Genomic DNA, 23,116 nt, shown 5'->3' on the forward strand with positions numbered 1-23,116 from the left:
TGAAGCCTTCTGCCATGTAATTAATTCCAATAAACACAAACGTATTCACAGTGAGTCTGCGCCATTTGAGTCACAGTGCGCAGGAGCGGAAATCACGTGGCCGGCACGTGAGGTTGGGTATCGTTGCTGGTGTGTGACCCGGCTATTCGGCCTGTTCGAAGGACGTGGGAGCTTCGTTGATGTCTGTAGATTGGCTATTAACGAGTTCACTGAATAGTCGTTAATCGGTTAAATTCCTCCTCTGGCCTCAGTTGGAGACGACTGAGCTTCGTCTCTGCTCGGAGCTGAATCAGAAATCATCGGAATAGCGGAAGAAGGTAACTGCGGCTAACGCGTGCATTCGCCATTGTTTATGAGCAGGCGGGCAGCGGGGCCTAATGCCCGGGAATAATCGTTTACATTGAAGTTACAGGTCAAACGCTTATCGAGTGTTTGATTTGAACTGCTACGTATGATAAGGTCTGCCTGCATTAGCTAAACTGCTCTTTATTCGAGGTTTGGTGACATAGCAATAGCACGCCTCCGTGATCCGCTTCACCGTCGGTGTGTTAACTCGCATAAGGTTAGACTGGCCCGCGCATATCGTGCAAGTTAATCAAGCGGACGACGTTTGTGTTCTCGGTTGGTATCAGATACCATACGATGATAGTAAGATTTGAGTCGTGGGCAGCCGTTTATCCACCGCCGACTGCTGCACCAGCGACCTTAATGGCGGCGCTTATTCAGACAACATGCTAATAAATGAGTATAACCTGTAAATGTAGTTGACACGGCTGATTTGTGTTGTGAAGGTGGCTAACAGGATACGAATGATCGAGCCATAAAGACACTCGTGTGTTTTTTGGACCTATAACACGGAAAGCGACTGTTTCCCACATGGATCAGTAAATTCTCCTTATAAATGAATGTAAAATCTAAAATCGGTAGCTCTAGTGGCAAACCGGTCGGCCAAACGGTTTGATCATCTTCTCTCAACTTAAATGCAGGACTGCAAATAAGCATTATTATCAGAGTGGATTTACTGCAGGTTACTCTCGCAAATAGTAAATTAATCGGTCAAAATGTCAGGAAATAGCGACAGTCATGGTTTTCCTGGTGATTGCAGAGTAATTTTATGCCTCTACTTGCCAAAACTGACATTTTCCCTTTCTCTCAGCAGGAAGGAGAGATGTCATACTATTCCCGCAGTTCGTCCCGGGCCACCGACTGTAAGGTGTACGTGGGTGATTTGGGCAATGGTGCTGCGAAGGGGGAGCTGGAGCGAGCGTTCAGTTATTACGGCCCTCTGAGAAGCGTCTGGGTGGCCAGGAACCCACCTGGGTTTGCCTTTGTGGAGTTTGAGGATCCCAGAGACGCAGAAGATGCTGTGAAGGGCATGGATGGAAAGTGAGTAGAGACATGTGATGTGTGATATACAAATCCCCTCTACAACACACTCTAAATGAAATCAGATGATGTTGTAGGAATCAAAACAGTCTTTTCCCTCTCATTCTGACTTTGCTTCTCCTCAGGGTTCTTTGTGGTTCCCGTGTCCGCGTGGAGATGTCTACAGGCCTCTCCAGGAAGGGCCGTGGGCGCCCCAGCCGACGCCAGTTTGACCCTAATGATCGGTGCTACCAGTGTGGGGACCGGGGCCACTATGCCTATGACTGCTACCGCTTTAGCAAGAGAGGGCGTCGCAGCAGCAGGTGACGCCTGTTTTGCATGTGGTCGTGGCTGACAGGATTCATTTTGTTCCGCACGCGTTACATTCATCATTTGGTCCTGTGATTCAAGCAGTATTTGCCGTCTTGTACCAGCGAAGCAGAAGACAGGAGGAGATAAACGTGTTTTGTCTTTGCATTGCAGGTCTCGGTCTCGTTCCCGATCTCGTTCCAGGTCCAGGTCTCGCGGACGCCGCTATCGCTCTCGCTCACGCAGCCGTAGCCACAGCCGGTAGGTTAGCAATGAAACACAGACACACATCATGAAGCCGCAACAGGAAGTTGTCATTCCAGTGGTTTGAAAGCGTGACTCATCCAAAAACACAGGGGAGCCTCAGTCTGTCCACTCAGTGGATTTTGGTGCTTCAAGCAACCCAAAGTAAGCTCTGTTCAGTCAGAATGTACTGGTGTGAGCTGCAGGTGAAATCGTCACACCAAACCACGCTGATATATAAATGAACAAGTCACCTTGCAAAGAAGAATGAGCTTGTTCCTTTAAATCCTCTTTAAAAGATTATATTCACATGCATTCACTGCTCCACAGAGTCATTTTTATCTTGAGAAATGGTTATGTGCTGTGCCATGTTTGTTTTTATGCCCGTCAGTCAAACAGATGATACTTGTGTTGGTGCTTTTTGTGACTCTTGTTGTGCTTTCTTAGGAGCCGTCGCCGATCTCCATCCTATTCCAGGCGCAGGAGCAGGTAAGAATACAGTCTGCTGACCCGTAGTTAGCGGTTATGTGTGTGTTTTGCTTTGTTTTTGTTGTTATTTTTTCATTGTTGGTGAGGTCTAACTGAGGAGTAGATGCTCCTCGTCGGGGCTGTTATTCCGGTTCTGCAGCAGAATCCGACTGAGGGCAGGCTGGATGGTTATCACCTCCCTCTGGGATCAATTATGTACATGTGAAGTAATGTTTACAGGCTCATTCTTGTGGTCAGTGCCTCTGCTGTTGCTGTCAATGAATCCAATTCATTTCCTGTCACATTAGGTCTGGCTCCCAAGCCCGTTCCAAGTCCAGGAGCCCAGTGAGAAGGTAGGCTGAAAGGCTGAATCTGAAACACACGACTGCTCTCTTGGCAAGCCCTTCAGTTCTGGAGACATGATTGTAGAGTGGGACATGCAGAGTAACGTTGGTTTGCTCTGTTGGCTTTGTTTTGAATTTAAATAGTCTGTACACCTCAGTAAAAATAGTGTATAAATGAAGACCGCATGTTTCTCATGGGAACATATTAGTCATAACTTCCATTTCACCTAAAAGTACACTTATAGCTTTTTATCGAATTCAAAGTCTTTGCTGCATCTTGAAACTTGACTGGTTGGCAGAACCATACAACCACGTGTCAATAACTCTAATTGCTTTTTTCCCCCAGTCGCTCCAGGTCTCGGTCTCGGTCCGCCTCTGCACCCAGAGGACGCTCTGTCTCCCGATCACGTTCACGTTCTCCTTCGGCCAACCACAGGAGGAACAGGTAAACCCTCAGTCCAGATGTCTCTCATTCACTGAATCAGGGTGTAGGCTGTCTACTAAATTTGTAGTGTTTAGTCCTGTGAGTTGTCAGTGTTTCTACCAATACATTCTAGACGTATGTTAACACCTCAACAGGAAGAGGCTCCAGTCAGTCTAGATTAAGGATTATACAGGTTAGATACCCCACAGCTTCCATTCCCAGGGAGGGTCAGTTATGTTACTCCCGTTAGTCAGAGCGAGGTGCTGCATCCTAGGCAGGGAATGACTTGAATAGACCCTCCTTCCACCGGGGAGCATCGGGCTGCCACCAAACGACTGCCACACGAGGATGAGATGGGCGACCAGCGAGACTCCTCCGCGCCCTCGACACCGAGAGATCTGCGTCTACTGCCTCCGCTGCTGGCCAGTCGTGCAGAGGGCAGGGGACAGCGACTTGGCCCTCTGTCTGGTGTAGGGACGTATGAGTAGATGAAGGATTAGAAGTCTCTCTTGTGCTCTCTTTTCCGGCTCCTTGTAGCTCTGCACTGTCAGCGCTGTTTAACCTCAGCGTAGCTCTCAGTCAGTCCCACTTGACCTTGAAAAGAGAGCACATGAAAGACCGTCTCTGCTCAGCCTGTAAACTGTTCGTAGCAGCTAAAAGCAGTGAGATGCACCCATATCATCTGTACTCTTGCTTTCTTTTGATCTCACCCTCCCTAGATGTAGCCTTACTGTAACTAAATGAATTTAGGCTTACAGCAAGAGAGAAAAATTTATTTATTGAATTGACAAGTGTTCAGTAAAGGTGGTCACAGGTAGCATTGTAAGTGTTTACATTTCTTTCTTAAATTTTAATTCCCTATCCTGAATTTGGCTAGATTAAGAGAACTCTTCAGAAAAATATTAGCTGAGTTGAGACAAAAAGACACCATAGGTGTGAGTATCGTTAAAGCATCTTTGCAGCACAGTTTTGTTTATTTTTCATATTTTCTTTAAAGCGTGTGGTGGGAGCTGAGCACTGCACTGACACCGCAGCTGATCCCAGGCCCAGGGTCTGCCAGCTGGCGGTGTGTACGTCCTGCGGGAGGGTGACTAAGCGCTGACCTGAGATCAGCCTTCGCCTGCATCTGGTGTTAGACAGCGAGAAAGAGGTCGACCTACCGACCGAACCCTCCCCACAGTGAATGGGCGACCGTCTGTTCGACCGACGCACACGCTCAGACGAGATCAGCCCATGCACACATACAGTTGTTCTACTAGAGTCACCCAGCCAGCCAGCCAGCCAGCCAGCCTTCAGATGTACCAGAGGGCTGACCCACACAGATCAGAGTTCGACCACTACCTTTTTAAATTACCTACCTACCAGACCCCCCTACCTACCAGAGTTCTGCGGCCTCTGTCTTAGCTTCTGAAAGTGAGAGAAAGAGAGCTGACGAGAGATCAGTCTTCAAGAGCCTCCCAGCGCAGTGTCTCTGCAAGTTGTAGTCATCCGTCCTTCAGTCCTTTCATCCTTCGCTCTCTGTACTTGTTGTTTCTGCCACTGTCTCCAAAGGTAACCAAAAATCAAACCCCCTGACAAGCTCTCATGTTCATGGTGAAAGAAAATGCAACAGGCTTGATGTAGTCTGGGAAACGGGTGATTATACAGCTAAAGTCGAGCCTTTTAACAAGCATGCCTCTGAGTACAAATGTGTGGGCGCATGTGAGAGTGGCTGAGTGAGTGTGACAGGAGAGGAAGGCAACATGAGTTTTAAGTGGGCTGATATCTCTGAGGAGCCTTTGTCAAATATGTTTTTCTTCTCGTGCCATAAACGTTGCAACATCATTACCAGTTTGAGCTGCTTTACCACTGCAGCATTTATTTAAGTACAGTAATAAAGTACAGAATAGCTCCTGTCTGTCTGTGCTGCCCCGCACTCCACCCACCTGTGTGTTTGTAGTTATCAAAGCTTTAAGAGCAGAAGCCAACTGAACAATCTGTCGTGAGTGAGGAGTGTCAGGGCCATGTGCCGGGCATTTTAATGGCTGTTTGTTTGCCATGAGGGGTCCAGTTATGCACTTATCTTTTGACCCCTAAAGTTATTTCTCAGAAATGCAAAGAGTAGCTGCCTTAGACAAAATAAAAGGTTTAACGATAGATAAAATATTCAGTGGCTCTTGAGATGAACTATTTCACGAAAACTGCATTAAGATGTTCAGAAATGTGGGGCTTCTTTTCTGATCTTTTTTTCCAGCCTCCCCTGCAGCAAACTAACTCTCGTCTGTTTCTGTTTCAGTCGTTCCCGTTCAGCAAGTCCAAACCGAAGCCCTACGCCAGCAGATGACTGAGTGAAGAAGACTATTAGTCCCCCCCCCCATAATGCTCTCATTAACAGACAGGCCCTCAACCCCTGCATCCTGCCTGCTTTTACAGCCCGTCAGGCAGCTGCTTTTCTTTTGTGCTCGTCTGTCTCGTTCAAGTCTTTTAAGTTTCAGTTTCTCTGCTGGATTGTGCAGCCTCAGACATAGTTAGTATAGCAGACATAAATCAGTTTGATAGATTGTTTTAAAAAAAAAAACAAAAAACAAGGTTGGTTATCTATCTTCTCCAAAGTGGCGTCAGGGTAAGAAGTGTAAGAATCAGCACCTGTGGAGGTAATACTGAATGTTGCAGTTGACTTTTAGCAGTGATTTGGGCAGCTCATACAGGAAGTCGCAGTAGAAGTTAGCCCAGTTGATGCAGTTCCTGGGGGGGGCGGACATTGCATTGTAAAACTGCTTTTATTTCCTAAGATCAAATCTCTGAACATCAATGTTTTTCCCTTTTGAGAATCCACAATGTTTGTTTTTTGTATTGCTCTCCAGTTTGAATTTTGAGTTAAAATGCTGTTTCGTGTTTCCGCTCGTGAAGGAGACGGTGTCCGGCCTGCATGCCTCTAAACACGTGGTCACATTCCTGTCGTTTGTTGTTCTGTGCAGCACTGCCCCTTTTTATGAACCCCATCAGCCTCACTGTGTGCTGAATAGATTTTGTTTCCCCTCATGTGTTTATTTCCGCTTTAGCAGTTTTTGTTCTGTTCCTGGCTTGTATGGTAAGACAGTAGCAGTTTTATTTTTGAATAAACCTCTTCGACACACCTCAGTGATCTCATTTTGTTTCTCTCTCGTTTTGCCGCATAACGTTTTGTTTGATAAACCTAATTACTGTATTTGTTTGATGCTATCAGTTTTTCATGAGATGTTGTTTGAGTATCTCTGCCATGTACCAGTGTTTTTGTGTGCAGTTCTCTACAGAGAATATTGTTTACAAACAATGCAAAGTAGCCTCGCTAATGCTAACGTATACTACCGTAGCTATTAGCTGTCAGAGCAAATGATACATGAGCTCGCAGATTCATCTAATTGGCGGGGAATGACATAATGTGTTGATATTTGTCTTTGACAGTTTACTAAAAAAAGTTGTTATTTTAAAAGCAGAGAAACAGTCGTTTAAGTAACTAAAACAACTACTTTGTCTACCCTTGTCGCTACCTACCGCCAATCAAAGGCTGTTTAGCGTACTGATCACCCATTGGCTGTTAGTCAAACCACAAAGTAATTGACAGCTACGCGGGCCTATCACAGCGCACGTTACCATGTGCGGGGCGTGGACAAGATGAGTCTAGTTTTTCTTGACTTTTCCATCCATTTCAGTTCATCGTCACTACCATCAACCTTTTTAACCGGGACAACATGGCTACTGCAGCGAGTCGTTACTACAGCGAAGACGGCAGGGCAACGAAACGACAGAAAACCGACGGCATGGCCACGGTGAGTTGTTTTTGTGTGTGCTTCTCCGGAGATTAGCTTAGCTCGTATTAGAAACACGGTGTCGGAGAATTTGATTCATTCTGGAAATGTGTCACGCCGCGTCACAGGTCGTTAGCTACATCCATGTTTGAGAGACGGGTGGTCGTGCATTACTCCTCTTTTCACGACCTTCGTCCTGTTAAACGTCGTATGCTTTACGTGTGGGGCTACAAGGGCGATATCTCGACACATAAATCGTAACCTGAATGTACCTGCGCTGTACAGTCTGATTAGGATCGTTTGAGGGCGGTTTCCCCGGCCGGGCCTCATCCAAGCCCCCGCTTTGTTCTAGTACCGGTAACGTTAGCCGTGTGCTAACCGCGAGCTAACGTTACGTACTGTAGTCAGGGATTTAAGACTGGCCAGCATCAACTCAGCCCTCATTTTACATACACTCTCGATCAAAGTAATCTGTATGTATATTTTGATGTGTGCAAACGCGTGTTGAGTTGAACATTAACATAACGCACCGCTAATCTCTCTTTCCCCAGCTGCACCAAGCGACCGGAGGCTAATTATCGGCGTTATTTTGTTTTATGCCGAGTTTGACAAAAGTGTTCAGAAAATACACAATCACTCGAGCAATCGGAATGTGACGCCTGATCCTTTTATTTTTCTTATTTTACTAGTTTGTAGTGCAGGTACAAGGCTCACTGACTAATAGCAAAGGGTTTGTGAAAATGTATTTCGTTTATCGTCCCCGGCCAGGCGTTAAAAAGCCACCTTAAAACGAGTCCGCACGTCTGTTAGACACATACACACAACATAGTAATTTTGCACAAATACTGCACATCTACCAGCAAATATTTTACTACAACCCAGTGTAAACGTTTTGCCAGAAACGTCAGAGGGCTTGGCTGCCACAGAAAAAGATCTTCCTGTGCCCCACATGCCAGTACATTAAACGTGTTTACTGACTCCGTGTTTCCTTTCACACAGGGATATGAAGATCCACACAAGACCCTTCCCTCACTGGTGGTGCACGTCCGCGGGCTGGTGGACGGCGTCACAGAGGCTGACCTTGTGGAGGCCTTGCAAGAATTTGGAGCCATCAGGTATAGAAAGACGGCAGCTTCTCCTGCGTAACTTAAGCTGATTCTTTAACTGAAAGAAATGCGGGCTTTAATCGGTGCGCAATAATTGCACCTTGTTGTCTGTTACTTGGATTTTAACACGCCTGACGTCAGCTTCTTGGCAGGTTTAGTTTAGTGGCGTCTTTTAGAATACACTTTTGACAAGCAGCCAACTGAAAATGTGGTCTGGTTGAGTCCAGCGCGTCTGCATCCTCATCCAACCTCTTCACTGCTTCCAGCTATGTGGTGGTGATGCCCAAGAAGCGTCAGGCTCTGGTGGAGTACGAAGACATGAACGGGTCGTCCACTGCTGTCACCTATGCTGCAGACAACCAAGTGTACATCGCCGGTCACCCAGCCTTCATCAACTACTCCACCAGCCAGAAGATCTCCAGGCCGGGAGACTCCGACGACTCCAGAAGTGTGAACAACGTTCTTCTGCTCACCATCATGAACCCCATCTACCCCATCACCACGGTAAAGAGAGTAAACAGTCTCGTTTACATGTTAACCCAAGGTTACATCTGCATAAGACATCAATCTCCCCTGTGATGTGTGTGTGTATTTTAACTTGGTAAATGTTCACAGGATGTCCTCTACACCATCTGCAACAACTGTGGGCCCGTCCAGAGAATCGTCATCTTCAGGAAGAACGGCGTCCAGGCGATGGTCGAATATCTTTTTACACGTGGCTCATAGTCTGCCGAATGCCTGCACGGTGCTCTTCCTCTGCTGAAATTAGTTCCTGAGAAGGGGCATTTGAAAGGTTGTCTTATTTCTGGAATAACATTGAGACAAAGCAGCATGCAGATTTGTTTTCCTCCGTGGCTTCTGGTTGTTTGTATGATCATTTAGTGTCATTAAGGCAACGCAGTACTTCCTGTCTTCCTTAACCCTGCCATCACATTTGACTCTGTGCAAAGCGCCCAGCGGGCCAAGGCGTCTCTGAACGGAGCAGACATCTACTCCGGCTGCTGCACGCTGAAGATCGAGTACGCCAAGGTACAACCGCAGGGCACGGCAGTCACCGTTCACACCTGTAACGCAAACCGGCACAGTAGCCCACCTAGATGTATTAAACCTTTCTTCCTGAGACATGTGATGTAACAGAGAGGAAAACAAAAATCGATTTAGTGAAATATTTGTGCTGTTTTCGATTGAGTAGGCGTCAAAGTGTTGCCAGATTGTTCTGTTTGTTTTACACGGCACATGAGGTTCTGTAACGATCGAACCGCAGAGTTTTTGTCAGCCAGGTTGAAAATGCTGGTTCCTGCATTCATGCTTGTGTTTATTGACTGTGTTTCCTCAGCCCACTCGCCTCAATGTGTTCAAGAACGACCAAGACACCTGGGACTACACAAACCCCAATCTGGGAGGCCCAGGTAAAACCTCAGACACATTCCTGAGTGCCTTACATGCTTCATAGCTTAGGAGCCTCATACTGTTAAGCACCCTTACTGCCACTGTGAGGAGTTTGAGCAAGCAGGCTACTGGGAACATGCAGGCAACACCCATCACTCACAGTGCCACCAAATAAATAACAGTTCAAATTGTCTCCGAGCCGCTAATGTGGTATTGTGCGAAGAAAACTGCTGTGGCGTTGTGACTGATGTGTTGCTTTGGATCTTAACACATCCCAAACACACGATGGTCAGGGTTCATGTGCAGGAGGGAAACGTTGTGAATAACATTCAGGTTCTGTAGCTCGTAATGATCAAACTGTTAGCCGCCCACGAGTCCAGCTACAGCAAGCTAAAAAATGTTGGACTCTGCTGTGTGGTGAGAACGGCAGGAACGCGTTAGAAAGCCACGAGGCGACTGGCAAGCAGTTTATCCAAAAGAAAAAAATCCAGTTGTAGTAAAAGCTCAGAGATGTGGGTGAGGGTTAGAAATGTGTTGTCTTCAGAGACAAGTTCAAATTGTCCCGAGTTTTCTGTTGTGTGTCACGTTTCCAGTTCCTGCCTTCCTTACCACACCTGTGAATTGTGCATATTTTGGGATCCCTGGGGGTAAATGAACAAAATGACAGCAGCTGGGGTAAAGTCAGTGGCGGGAAATTTGTTTCTCCGCCACCGACTTTAAAGCCTGCGACATCATGTGACTCTTATCTTCTCCTAATAAGCCTGTGATCTCAGCAAAGCAAAGACATGCACAGGAGTTTGTGCTGAGAGGGAGAGGCAGACACACGCTGACAACATCACCATCTCGAGTTTCTCCAGTGAGGACACAACCACTATCACACTGAGGGCCAAATGTCCCCCGAGACACAAGGAGAACAAACTACAAGACATTCAGCATGACGATGTAGGGCTGATTATTCCACTCGTTTCCTCATCTCCGCGTCCCAGCACGAGAGCCACGAAGACAACGCACACTTGTAGAGCGGTGGGGAGTTTCGGGCACTGAGCTACACTTGGTCCCCTCCCTCCCTCCCTCCCCCGTTTCTTCTTCTCTCACCTGTACTTTTTGAGACACAAGCGATTGACACACTGAAGCAGGCCAAAGCTTGCATCTACACCAAACGGAGACTTGACACCAGAGGGGACACAGCATCCACCCAAACAGCCGGTAGTGACAGACACCCACCAGCACAACAGACGATGCATACTGATACTGACGAGTCGGCCCGAGATCGCATTGTTTAAAGCCTCGGCCCGTCTCCCGTTGCTCGCTTGCCGACACGACAGCAACACATTCAAGCAGCACACTCTGCCACACTGGCGGCCGCCGTCCCAACTGATCCAATAGATGACTCACACCCTCGAACCGAGCGGTAGCCAATCACACTGGAGTCAACACAAGACAACTGATGAAGACACTGCTGACAACACCATCAAGCACACTCAGAGCCCAGTCAGGCCCCCTTTTTTGGTTTATGTGTTTCCTCCCACATGGAAATCAGCTTTTCTCTCTTGCTCTTTCCCCTCATCTTCTCTGATTTTCTTGCCACATGCATCCCTGTTAAGCTTTTTTTTTTTTTAAATTATTTATTTATTTTATATTTAATTTTTTTTTTAATTTTTTTTATTTTTTAAAAGTCTCTAGAACCTGTGTAACGCCTTCCATGTGATGCAGGTTTGGCAATTTGCGGCTAAGAGGAGCCAGCTTCCCCAACTGAAATGTTCTCTATGGCAGCCTACCAGTGGGCGCTAAGCGGACTATTCCAAAAAGGAACAAAAAGGACGGAAACGCCAGCCCAAACGGCCAACCCACCCACCCAATGGGGCGTTTCGACCTTGATAAAACCAGGAATCGATCCTGAGGTGGAGAGTTGTTTCCGAAAGAGGAAATGGCTAAAGAGTATGGGATGAAATGAATGAGTGGTGGAACTGCTGCAGCAAATATCTTCCTCCCACTGTTTGTAAGCATGCAGTAAGTAAATCGAGACCCTCCTCGGTGACATAACTGCACAGCACCACACGACTTCCAACGCCCAGCACCCAACATCGCCACACAAGACTGACATGACCTTCATACAGGCTTAATCTTTCTCTTTCTGGAAGAGGGTGACGGTTCTGTCGGGGTCTGCATTTCTAATGTCGCTCCAACCTGCTGGCTTGTTTGCTTCCTGTCGTGGCAGTTTGCAGCCAGCAGCACTGTGTCGTGTGCTTCCCTGGACTTGTGTGATAGCTTGTTTGGTAATCTGGAGAAAAGGGACGTGAACTTATGAATCACCTTAGGATGTGGTTGACCCACGGCCGACCCTGTGTATTACAGAGTGCTACCCGTTGAGCCAGGAGAGCCACAGTGGCTGCTGGTGTCCAAAATTTACCTTTTTTGTTCAGATATTTCGGCTGCCACATTGCATTTAGAGTCTGCACGAGCCTGGTGGGTCACCTGCAGAGGCACCAAGCCAACCGCATTTCAGCAAGTTATGATTTATTTATGCTGAAATACTTCCCATACGAGGTCAGGCGGCTTTGTCATGAGTGGTTTTTACTGCACTCTCCTGACGTTTAACCTGGGAGTAGTTTCACATCTGCCCGAGGGGGAAAAATGTACCTTTTTGATTAACCTGGTGTCCATTCTGATTGTGTATGATTATTGTGTACCTGTACAGATGGTGATGCAGATGGCAATGGGAGCAATGCAGGTGTGTGTGAGCGTACAAACTTTATTTTTAAATTTAGCCATTTGTGATGCTTACCCAGAGTGACTTTGTTTGATATCCTTTACCCTTTTCACTTCCCAGATCATCAGCATCCACCATGTTTGCCATTTCTCCCTGTTCCACCTTTTTATATGCTAAAGGTTTACCATTGTGTCCCATTTCCCTAGACTAATTCTTAGACAGACCAGCGTCAGTCAGTGATAATTTCAGCTGCTTGGTTTGATTGTTGTAGCCTGCCTGTAGCCTAACTTTGGGGTTTACGTCTGTACTGGCTCTTACAGACGAGGTCAAGCAATCCTGAAATGCATGCGTCTTGTTCAAAGTGTTTATTTCTGACTGAAGTCCCTGATAAAGTTACCCTGAAAAATACTTCTTATGTCTACTGTACGGTGTGTAATCTCAGGCATATTCTGGCAGAAAAATGTCCATTTTTTTACCATGATGCCATGTCGTAAAAGCTCAGGCATCCCATTGTCATGTAGAGATTTGCAGCCAGTTTCTTGTCATTTATCTGTCGCTTTTTGTTTCTCTACCCCTTTTCTCCTCTTTTTTTTTTTTCGTCTTCCTCTTCCCATAGACGATGTGAATGCCAACCCCAACAAGCGCCAGAGACAGCCTGCTCTGCTGGGCGACCACCCTCCAGAGTACGGTAAGGCTCTCGCGCCCTGACCAACAGGAACCGTGCTGTGCCTGCCTGTCCTCTACTCCCACAGTCCAGGCACCACTTCTGTTAATTAGCTGACATTTAATCTGTATGCATTCGGGTTAAATCCGAGTTTCTGAACAGGCCCTCCACACAGTGGCAGTTAAGCGGCGCTGAGTCATTTCAGCCCCCCGACACTTGCTGTGTTTGTCCTGCAGGGACCAAATCGTTTTTCTCCCGGCTGCCTTTTTGTTGTAGGAAAAACATTTCTCTCGTGTTGGCCGGCAGTTTTATCTTCCGTTCTCTCATTTGTCGCCCTCTGGCTCGCTCTTCAGGAGGCGGTTACCATGGTTACGAAGAGAGCTATGGATCTCCACCATATGAGGGTCGCCGCATGGGCCCACCAATGAGAGGGCGCGGAGGAAGAAGCTACGGGCCGGGCTACGGGCCTCCTCCCCCTCCTCCTGGCGAGTATGGCGGCCACGCCGAGTCTCCTGTTGTTATGTTGTACGGACTGGACCCTCTCAAGATGAACGCAGACCGCGTCTTCAACATCTTCTGTCTCTATGGCAACGTGGAGCGGGTCAGTATCTTGAAGGGGAACTGAAAGTATTTTATTTGTCTTTACAGATGAATCGATGACGTCTGTTAAAGGCAGAAATCTGTTCAGTCCTGTTTTCTGTCACGCTCCGTAGGTCAAGTTCATGAAGAGTAAGCCTGGAGCAGCCATGGTGGAAATGGGAGACTGCTATGCGGTGGACCGCGCCATCACTCACCTCAACAACACTTTTCTCTTTGGACAGAAATTGAACGTGTGGTGAGTTCAGCTCGTCTGAGACCCCGTTCTGTTGTTGTCCAGAAGAAGTAGGTTAGGTATACTTATACTAAACTGGAAATCATCCGTCCCGGCAGTGTGTCCAAGCAGCAAGCTATTGTACCCGGTCAGTGCTACGAGCTGGAAGACGGCACGAGTAGTTTCAAGGACTTCCACGGCTCCAGGAACAACCGCTTCACCTCCCCAGAACAGGCGGCCAAAAACCGCATTCAGCACCCGAGCAACGTGTTGCACTTCTTCAACGCCCAGCCAGACGTGACGCCAGATGTTTTCTCTCAGGTCTGTAGAAAGACGACATCCGTGATGTTGTGTGTGACTTTAAAATAACCATCGTGTGACCCCCAGCAAACTGTATTTTAGTGCAGTTTTGATTATCAGGATTGAAGCATTTTGAAGTCCAGCTGTGTGTGCAGTCCCTTATTTATAATGAAGGTTGTGTGCTTCACAGATTTGTGAGGAGATTGGCGTCAAGTGCCCCGTCAACGTCAAAATGTTCACAGGAAAGAGTAAGTGAGCCACCAACACGCAGAAAACTTTATTTGACATCATGTGTGCTGCTGTTATCTGGAATCCCTCAGCCGAATGATGACGCAGCAGGACTAATTATTAATTATTATAAGCTTCTGTATGTGGAAGGTGTGTGTAGTAAATTGGACTCCTGTTGGCCCCTTTCACCACCAGGTGGCGCAGCTCCCAGTGACCGCAGTGCTTCTGGTCTGCTCGAGTGGGAGTCCATCAACGATGCCATGGAGGCCCTGGCCATGATGAACCACTACCAGATGAAAAACGCAGGTGAGACCCTCGACACGTGCACGAAGCTCGAGTCCAGAACACACAAACAGAAAGGGCTTGAAACCGCTGAGGGCCAAGACGTCCATTTTGAGTTCAACATTTCAGTCAACATTTCACCACTCTGAAATGTTTTTGTGTGTTTGTGTTCAGATTTAAACGAGGATGTAAACATGTTAGTGTGAATAAATTAGTCCCAGAGGAGTGCCGAGTCGTCGCCTGATTCTCTGTCTGTCTTCTTGCCTCCACAGCTGGTCCTTACCCATACACCCTCAAACTGTGCTTCTCCACCGTTCAGCACACCAACTGAGCGCACCAGGAATACAAAGACTGGTCCACCATTCCCGTGTTCTCGTATACTTTAACCATGACGGCTTGCAGACACACCAGGGGAAAATTACCTCCCTAAAAAAAAGTCAGATGCTGTGAAATAAAACCTTCTCACAGTGCGGCCGAAGAGCAAACTCCTCATATTTGGTATATCAAGCAGACTTCACAAATGCAAACAGGCATTGAAACTTTTTGATACTTAATGCCCCAGCTGTGGTTTAGAGTATCAGTAACTGTGTGTCTTTGATATTGAGTTGTCCTTTTTACTTTTTGTATTATGCTTATACAGTAATCTGACATGTGAGAGTATTTGAAAGGATTGGTTTTATGCTCGGGTGGTTCGGTGGCAGTGGACAGTATGATTTTGTAAAAGATTTGTCTTTTGAAACTTTTATTATGGCTCACTTTTTTTTTTCTTTCTTTTTGTGTAATTTTAATTGCTTCCTGAGTTCTGCGTCTTCACGGCTGGTAAGCAGATGGAGAATTTTGTTCTAAGAAAATAAACGAAAAACTGTTCAAAGTTGACTATGATGTGCCGTCTTTCTGAGTTTACTTTCTTTGCATGAAGGGTTTTCTTTGAGAACATCAGAACTGCGGTCTTGTGTGGCAAATTGTTGATGTGTGTGACTAACCAGCAGATGATGATGATATACACACTTTAATTCAACACATATCTTAAAAAAACAAAACCCTGTAGTCATTCTCTTGTAAGACAATCTTTTAGCCATTATTCTTTATTGTATTTATCTAATCTATTGAGTTGTGTTTATAGTCGAACAAAACTCAACAAAAACAGAGAGATATTTTAAATAGGCAAATCCAAATATTAAATGTTAAATCTAAATGTTTCAGGTGGAACTAAATATTTAACTAATATGCAAATTCAAAATGCCGGTAACCGGAAGTACCACAATAAAAGCTCGAGGAAGTCAGCGTGTGTTTATAGTGTCAAATTACGAATAAAAACCATCTCATCCGGGGAAATGGACTCTTGGGCAAGGATTATCGTGGTAATACCAACCTAAAATAATAAACACGTTTGGAGAAACTTCGTTTGAAGAGTACTGTGAGTTTTTAATGTCGCTTTTATGAACGGTGCGGGACCTACGACCTGTAGCCACTACATCCAGCCACGAGGGGGCTCCCTTTGCCTGATCTGTCAAGTTTCGCCGGTTGGGTAAAGTTCAAAGTGTGTGCATTCTTCCCGCGAGTCTGTTCAGCAGGCGGCAGTCTCACACACACACACACTACAGCTCTGACTCATTTACACACCTTGTTTTCAGCTCATGAGTTCATCCCACGGCGTCACTCACTGGTGTGAGTTTTACTGTTTATAGAAACGAATGTGCTACACATAAAGTGTATTGGTGCTAGTAGCAAATCTCTACCGGCTACCGTTAGCTGGTTTAGTTAAGTTAGCCTTGACAAGAAAGGGAGCCCCCTCGTGGCTGGCTATAGTGGCTACAGGTCATAAGTCCCGCACCGTTCATAAAAGTGACACTAAAACTCACAGTACTCCTCAAATAAAGTTTCTCCAAACGTGTTTATTATTTTAGGTAGGTATTATCACGATAATCCTGGTTCAAGAGTCCATTTTCCCGGATGAGACGGTTTTATTCGTAACTTGACAATATAAACACACACTGACCTCCTCGAGCTTTTATTTTGGTACTTCCTGTTACCGGCATTTTGAATTAGCATATTAGTTAAATATTTAGTTCCGCCGGAAACATTTAGATTTAACATTTAGGTGTAAAATTTAATATTTGAATTCAACTATTTAAAATATCTCTAAGCTGACAAATATTGTTGCAAATATGCAAAAAAGTGTCCCTCAAAAATTCATGAGTTTTTTAAACATTGTTTGAAGCTAAATGTGACAAAATGTTGCTGTTATTTTCAGCCTGACAAGCGGCACCCCATAAAAGTCTCTGTCACTATCAACATCAGACCCTTCAATAAACTTTCACGTATGCACTGAAACCTTCAAAATGGAGGCCACCACTCATACACACACTGGAGTCAGAATGTTAGAACAACGAACGTGTTTACTTTTGGAAGATTAGGATAAATAATAATCACAATAAAATAAACTAATACGACTCTGATTACCAGTTTTCCCTGTCACAAACTTACTTTCTATGCAAACAGAATAATCTCAGTGCAAGTCTGAATCACTGAACTTACATTTCATCTCACTTCAAAATAAATGGGGGCCCACTCACACAAGCAGACCAGCAAACTAATAAAAATAATAAACTCCTGTCGCAGACCTGAGTCGTTGCTTGGGAGCGGGGAGGCTCAAACTGTTTGGCCACTTCACTCAACCCGAGCAAAGACAAGAATAAAGCACCTTGTGTCCAGTCCGGACCGAACAGTAAGATTTACTGACCATCTTATTTTCCACACCATGAGGAGGGGTGCACCGCTCCTGGAGATGCTGCAATACCAGGTCGATGCGTGGAGTGGACGGAGCAAGCCCCTATTCCATCTCCCTGTTCCAAAAATCAATTTAATATATGGTCCCCGGGTAGGGGACGTATCAGATATTAAACTGATAAGAACAGATACTACACTTGATCTTAGCCAAAAGGCCGAGAAGCGATGCCGCTAAACTGTCGGAGGTCAGGACGCCTTTCTCCGCTCTGCCCCTCTCACTTACGGGTCTGCCGGACCAAAACAATCCGAGGACAGTCAGGGAAACAACAGTGAAGTCCGACCACCGACAGACGTCAGGGATGCTACGGTGTGTGAGAGCGTTAAAGAGTGGCTACAAATAAAGTTAATTTAGAGATTTTTTTGAAGACGTAACACATTTGAGTCCTCGGCGCTTCCGGGTCACGCGGTGCCTTACGATCCAATGAGAATGTAAAGCGGGAGAATGGCTGTTTTCAACACGTTCGCAGTTCTCAAGTTATGATCAGTGGATGGATTGATTATTGTACAGATTTGGTTCAGGGACTAAGTATGTAGGTACTGATCCTAGTAGTAGTGTTACATGAGTAAGGATTATTGCACAATTATTACTATTACTACTACTACTTAATGAAGCCTTAGCAAGAGTGGAAAGTCCGGAAGGAGAGAAGAAGAACGCCATGGCAAGAGAAAAGAGGGCAAAGACCACAGTAAAGAGTCTTTGGGGGATTTGAGGGAAAGGTTAAAAAAGTAAAAAAAAAAAAAACTCTCATGATTAAAAAAAAATCAAAACTTTCATTAGCAACTTTGCACATGTGTAAATATGGTCTGGGGCGAGGGGGTGTCAGTTTCTTGTGTTTAACTTGAGAATCTACATTTTATTCTCTTTCCATGTGTCCTGTATCATAGCTACATGTAGGACGTTTGCAGCAAAAAAACACGAAAAAAAGAAAATCAGTGAAGTATTCAGCGAGTTATGATTGATTAAATCATCTTCACTGCGCCCGCCAAACAGATTACACTGAGTGGAGCGGGTGACCGGTCCAAGATGGCGGCCACGCGGCTCGTCAGCGCCAACAGGCAGTAGCGGTCGATGCAGCGTCTACTCTTTATTATGTCTGTGCCGGCGAACGTAAGACCAAACGGCAGACAAACACAGCAAAACATGATGCTGCCATCAAAACAGAAATGAGACTAGTGTTCGTGCTGACGGGAGAACATTTTATTTTCTGGAAGACTGGCTGAAATACCAGCACGTTATGAAATTCAGAATGATAGAAGGGATAGTTAGACATCACCCAAAGACATACAGTTTTGAGATTCACATGTTATCAGGGGAGAGCGCGAACGCAGTCCCCCACTACCAGAAATTATGCAGTCGAGATTCCCACATTTGGGGAATTCGCAGGGGTCAGCACAGCCGGAGTGCAATGGCCGAGCCTCGCCCTGGGTGAACCACCTTGGTGATCATGGTATCTCCCCTGCCAGGTAAGTATGAGTTGGAAGCGTCGGGGAGAGGGGGCTCATTTCCAGACCAGGCCACCCCGCTGAGGGTGCCCACGACGCATAATGAACGAGTTAAAGGTGTCGTCACTGTAACCTCACCTTCACAGACTACCACAGTTGTTGACGAGTAAAAACTGCTGCTGCTGCTGCAAACTGTGTAAAGTGTGTGCTCAACACGTTTTGTCCGGTTTCCCTCTTTTCCAATGGTTTCTTGCTCTGCCAAATGACAGTCTGCGCAGAGCCGCTTTGAACACTGCCCGTCTCTGAGCCTAGTAACCACACAAAAGAAGGAAACACAAGCAAACCACCAGTCTAAGCCAGTTGTCCATTCTGATCGACCACCCCCAGTTCTCGCTGCCATCGGGATCCTGGGGGAGTTACATTATTACTCACTTCTGCACGGAGACAACTCCACCTCCTGGACTGCAAAGTGTACAAAAGAACCCCGAAATAAGCCCTCCAGCAATGACACTGAACGATATGTCGGGAACGACGTTCCACAGCACCTCGAAGGCCACGTCAACATAGGACTCAACTACGTGCCATGGCACGCAACACGGCTCACAGCCGGTCAACGACGGGGCTAAGTGTGACTGACTCAACTGCAAACTTTGATGTGCAAGATACGTTTCAAGTTCCTTTTTCACAACTTATCAGGGGAGAGCGCGAACGCAGTCCCCCACTACCAGAAATTATGCAGTCGAGATTCCCACATTTGGGGAATTCGCAGGGGTCAGCACAACCGGAGTGCAATGGCCGAGCCTCGCCCTGGGTGAACCACCTTGGTGATCATGGTATCTCCCCTGCCAGGTAAGTATGAGTTGGAAGCGTCGGGGAGAGGGGGCTCATTTCCAGACCAGGCCACCCCGCTGAGGGTGCCCACGACGCATAATGAACGAGTTAAAGGTGTCGTCACTGTAACCTCACCTTCACAGACTACCACAGTTGTTGACGAGTAAAAACTGCTGCTGCTGCTGCAAACTGTGTAAAGTGTGGACTTTCACTGCAACACAAGCAGCTGCCACACGTTCTCTGATGATGCAGCCATTGCTGGATGAATATCAGAGGGGAATGATGGGAACAGGGAATTCGTGTGTGTATGTATGTATACACATATATATATACACACACACACACACACACACACACACACACACACACACACACACAAGTGCGCAGTACTTTTGGCCTATCGTTTCCTATTCAACGTCTGATGCTGTTGCGACTGAATTTCCCCGGGAATCAGTAAAATCTGATCTTGTCTTATCAGAATATCCTCACAATGCATAAATAAGACTAAGGGGGTCTCTTTTTGATGTATGCACATTGAGCTGGCGATCGCTGTTCACTAGTGATGGGTCCGGCAACACCGATGCGTCGGCGCATGCGTCGAGCTCATAGAGCAGGCATGTCAAACTGGTCCACAGGAGGGCCGGTGTGGCTGCAGGTTTTCTTTCCAACCAAGTAGCAGCACACCAGACTTGACTCATTTAATCAACTGATCTCCTTCTTCAGACAGCTGATTGGTCAAACGGTGTGCTCTTGGTTGGTTGGCACAAAAACCTGCAGCCACACCGGCCCTCCTGTGGACCAGTTTGACGTGCCTGTCATAGAGCACAACCCCGCGTCTGTGCGCATATCGCTTTAAGAAAGTCACGTGACCGATACAGGAACTGTTTTGAACTGACACTGACGTGCCAAACTGTGTTTATAAGGAAGCGCATCTGTCAATGGGATGTATCGGCCAAAAGAATCTCTGATCTGATCTGATCTGATCTGATCTGATCATCGTTAAATTCATCAAGAATTATGACGCAGCCTCAAGCCAAGAGAAAGGTTTCCGCCGTGTGGGACCATTTTGATCTCATGTTGGAAAATCAGGTCTTTGTTTTAATATCCTTGTTGTTTCATCCTGATCCTCTCAGTTTCCACTTGATCTATCTGAATTCAAATTCATTTCAAAGTGAGTCTTAGTTTACTATTCATATTATTTTCTGCAGGTTAAATGTCGCATTTGTTTGACAGAACTATCCTATTTAAACAAAAGCACCTCTACAATGCTGAGGCATTATAGGGCCAGGCATGAGAATGATGCCATCCAGGAGGTGCAGAGATACCTGGCAGAGGGCAATATTGCCAGGTCCCAGGATCCTATGAGATACTGGGACAACCAAAAGACAATCTATCCAAACCTCTACCAGCTTTCCTTACAATTTCTCTGCACTCCAGCCTCATCTGTGCCGTGTGAGCGGGTGTTTTCTACAGCTGGAGAAGTTGTATCAAAAAAGCTTAACAGACTCAATTTCAAAACATTGGAGAAACTTATTTTTATGAATAAAAATTAAAAAAACAAAATCCCAGTCCACAAGCAGCAGAACATGTTCACTTCACGTTATGATACATGTTCACATTATTTATTGACCGTATCTAAAAAGATCAAAGATATTTTCAATTTAAATGAAGATATGAAATAATACAATATAAAATACAATGACTTAAATTATATTATTGTATATACTAGGTCATCAAATCAGTGTCAGTTGAGTCTGTCAACTGGGTTGCCTGTAGGGATTTTTAAGGTCCAGCAGGTGTCAGTATTCAGTGACACAGTATCAATCTCTCTGACAGTGGTGTCTGAGAGGAGGATGTTGTCCAAAATAAGAACTATACTGGACTTTCCCTCTCACCCTCTCCACAATGTGCTGATCGGCTACAGGAGCTCGTTCAGCAACAGACTCATACTCCCACGATGCACCACAGAGCGACACAGGAAATCATTCCTGCCTGTCGCCATCAAACTGTTAAACTCAGCACTGTGACCAACACACTCACTGTATATATACAATGTACATATTGGCTTTTTACACATGCACATACCTGTATTTTAAATTTTCTTAAAAATTTGAATACAGCTTTTGTAAATACCTGTACTTTGAGATTTTAGTTTTTGTTTATCCTATCTTTATTAAGTTTATCCTATTTTTTATACTCTGCACTTTTCTCCTTTCTTGGTCGGGAATACTGCATGTGCAATGTCTGTAAAAACAAGAACTTCCCTCCAGGGATAAATAAAGGAATTCTGATTCTGATTCTGAACACAGTATCAAAACAGTTTGGCAATGTGTCGAAACGCATCATGACGCCTCATCTGCACATCACTGCTGTTCACACATCATGCGACTTTCACTAGACGGACGTTGTATTGGTGCGTCAGCTGTCATAGACGCCGTAACATCACTAAGTTATAAACACATGTAATAATACCAGCCGCAGATATAACGTACATTAACCTCAGTCGACACATCATTGCTGTTCCACACCATGAGGAGGAGTGCACCGCTCCTGGAGATACTGCAATACCAGGTCGATGCGTGGAGTGGACGGAGCAAGCCCCTATTCCATCTCCCTGTTCCAAAAATCAATTTAATATATGGTCCCCGGGTAGGGGACGTATCAGATATTAAACTGATAAGAACAGATACTACACTTGATCTTAGCCAAAAGGCCGAGAAGCGATGCCGCTAAACTGTCGGAGGTCAGGACGCCTTTCTCCGCTCTGCCCCTCTCACTTACGGGTCTGCCGGACCAAAACAATCCGAGGACAGTCAGGGAAACAACAGTGAAGTCCGACCACCGACAGACGTCAGGGATGCTACGGCGTTTGAGAGCGTTAAAGAGTGGCTACAAATAAAGTTAATTTAGATTTTTTTTGAAGACGTAACACATTTGAGTCCTCGGCGCTTCCGGGTCACGCGGTGCCTTACGATCCAATGGGAATTTAAAGCGGGAGAATGGCTGTTTTCAACACGTTCGCTGGCGTATTTCTCATTGACGTTAAAATCAGCACGTAAAATATCCATCCGCGGGTGAACAAATCATAGACATAATAAAAAAAATAAATAAATCATAGACATAATAAAGACTAGAAGCCGCATTTGCTGCTGTGGCACGAGAAACGCCATCTTGAACCGGTCAAACTACCACAGCAGCAAGATGCCTGAGCACCGTGCGGCGTATTGCTGTACAAATCGGTAGCTTATTGAAAACAGGGCTCAGGTGATTACTTTTCTCAAGTAAGACTTAACATTATTATTGGTTGTGCTTTGTGAATAGAATATTACTGTACTGTATTTATGTCCACCAGCAAATCAGACAACAGAACATCTGACTGTAGAAGAGTTTGCAAACTAGCTTGTAGGTTCTTATCGTCCTTATTGAAGTTTTAGCTTGACGCTCGTCTGACTCCCTTGCATCAACAGGCTCCAAAAAATAAATCCACGAATCCACTTCTTGATTTTAACTGTTTACTTGAAAACTTAAAGCAACATTACAAAACATAAAATATGTCCACAAAATTAAAACTTGCAGGCGTTAAGATAGAGAACGAGAGCGAGAACGAGGTCAAAAAACTATTTCACTCCAATCTTCCTTTCC

At 45.7% G+C, this 23,116-nt stretch overlaps 2 protein-coding genes and 4 non-coding genes across 9 annotated transcripts; 2 read left to right on the plus strand and 4 right to left on the minus strand.

The window, feature by feature from the left end:
- The first annotated feature begins 57 nt into the window (after positions 1–57).
- Positions 58–6,269, plus strand: srsf7a (serine and arginine rich splicing factor 7a). 3 transcript variants are annotated; one of them, XR_006843424.1, is made up of 9 exons: positions 58–317; positions 1,157–1,386; positions 1,512–1,688; positions 1,849–1,935; positions 2,365–2,406; positions 2,694–2,738; positions 3,076–3,174; positions 4,151–4,704; positions 5,429–6,269. XR_006843424.1 is itself a non-coding variant. In XM_046390003.1 (8 exons), exons 2-8 carry the CDS (start codon positions 1,169–1,171, stop codon positions 5,478–5,480), a joined length of 720 nt encoding a protein of 239 aa, XP_046245959.1. In that variant the 5' UTR covers positions 62–317; positions 1,160–1,168; the 3' UTR covers positions 5,481–6,269. The 3 variants fall into 3 exon arrangements, 1 of the variants encoding a protein (XP_046245959.1); XR_006843423.1 differs by having other exon boundaries at positions 59–317; positions 1,160–1,386; XM_046390003.1 differs by lacking the exon at positions 4,151–4,704 and having other exon boundaries at positions 62–317; positions 1,160–1,386.
- Positions 6,270–6,785: 516 nt separating this feature from the next.
- Positions 6,786–15,286, plus strand: LOC124059731 (heterogeneous nuclear ribonucleoprotein L-like). 2 transcript variants are annotated; one of them, XM_046390001.1, is made up of 14 exons: positions 6,786–6,941; positions 7,920–8,035; positions 8,293–8,530; positions 8,642–8,727; positions 8,959–9,055; positions 9,363–9,435; positions 12,114–12,146; positions 12,742–12,813; positions 13,143–13,390; positions 13,503–13,624; positions 13,720–13,921; positions 14,091–14,148; positions 14,324–14,434; positions 14,683–15,286. In XM_046390001.1, exons 1-14 carry the CDS (start codon positions 6,864–6,866, stop codon positions 14,739–14,741), a joined length of 1,593 nt encoding a protein of 530 aa, XP_046245957.1. In that variant the 5' UTR covers positions 6,786–6,863; the 3' UTR covers positions 14,742–15,286. The 2 variants fall into 2 exon arrangements, with proteins under 2 accessions (XP_046245957.1, XP_046245958.1); XM_046390002.1 differs by lacking the exon at positions 12,114–12,146.
- Positions 15,287–17,176: 1,890 nt separating this feature from the next.
- On the minus strand, positions 17,177–17,367 carry LOC124059993. The gene has a single exon (XR_006843476.1). It is a non-coding gene; the product is annotated as a U2 spliceosomal RNA (small nuclear RNA).
- Positions 17,368–18,508: 1,141 nt separating this feature from the next.
- LOC124059989 lies at positions 18,509–18,672 on the minus strand. The gene has a single exon (XR_006843473.1). It is a non-coding gene; the product is annotated as a U1 spliceosomal RNA (small nuclear RNA).
- Positions 18,673–19,336: 664 nt separating this feature from the next.
- On the minus strand, positions 19,337–19,500 carry LOC124060013. Its single transcript, XR_006843495.1, has one exon. It is a non-coding gene; the product is annotated as a U1 spliceosomal RNA (small nuclear RNA).
- Positions 19,501–22,008: 2,508 nt separating this feature from the next.
- On the minus strand, positions 22,009–22,199 carry LOC124059992. The gene has a single exon (XR_006843475.1). It is a non-coding gene; the product is annotated as a U2 spliceosomal RNA (small nuclear RNA).
- Between the last annotated feature and the right edge of the window lie 917 nt (positions 22,200–23,116).

This window comes from Scatophagus argus, chromosome 5 (assembly GCF_020382885.2).
Source record: "Scatophagus argus isolate fScaArg1 chromosome 5, fScaArg1.pri, whole genome shotgun sequence".
Taxonomy (NCBI): domain Eukaryota; kingdom Metazoa; phylum Chordata; class Actinopteri; family Scatophagidae; genus Scatophagus; species Scatophagus argus.

What these genes read in the sequence shown, in the direction of transcription:
- srsf7a (XM_046390003.1), top strand. Translation starts at nt 1,169, where the DNA reads ATGTCATACTATTCCCGCAGTTCGTCCCGGGCCACCGACTGTAAGGTG. An exon ending in GTGAAGGGCATGGATGGAAA is followed by an intron (nt 1,387 to 1,511) that starts GTGAGTAGAGAC and finishes GCTTCTCCTCAG; the next exon opens with GGTTCTTTGTGGTTCCCGTG. An exon ending in GCCAACCACAGGAGGAACAG is followed by an intron (nt 3,175 to 5,428) that starts GTAAACCCTCAG and finishes TTTCTGTTTCAG; the next exon opens with TCGTTCCCGTTCAGCAAGTC.
- LOC124059731 (XM_046390001.1), top strand. Translation starts at nt 6,864, where the DNA reads ATGGCTACTGCAGCGAGTCGTTACTACAGCGAAGACGGCAGGGCAACG. An exon ending in CAAAATGTTCACAGGAAAGA is followed by an intron (nt 14,149 to 14,323) that starts GTAAGTGAGCCA and finishes TTTCACCACCAG; the next exon opens with GTGGCGCAGCTCCCAGTGAC. An exon ending in CTACCAGATGAAAAACGCAG is followed by an intron (nt 14,435 to 14,682) that starts GTGAGACCCTCG and finishes TTGCCTCCACAG; the next exon opens with CTGGTCCTTACCCATACACC.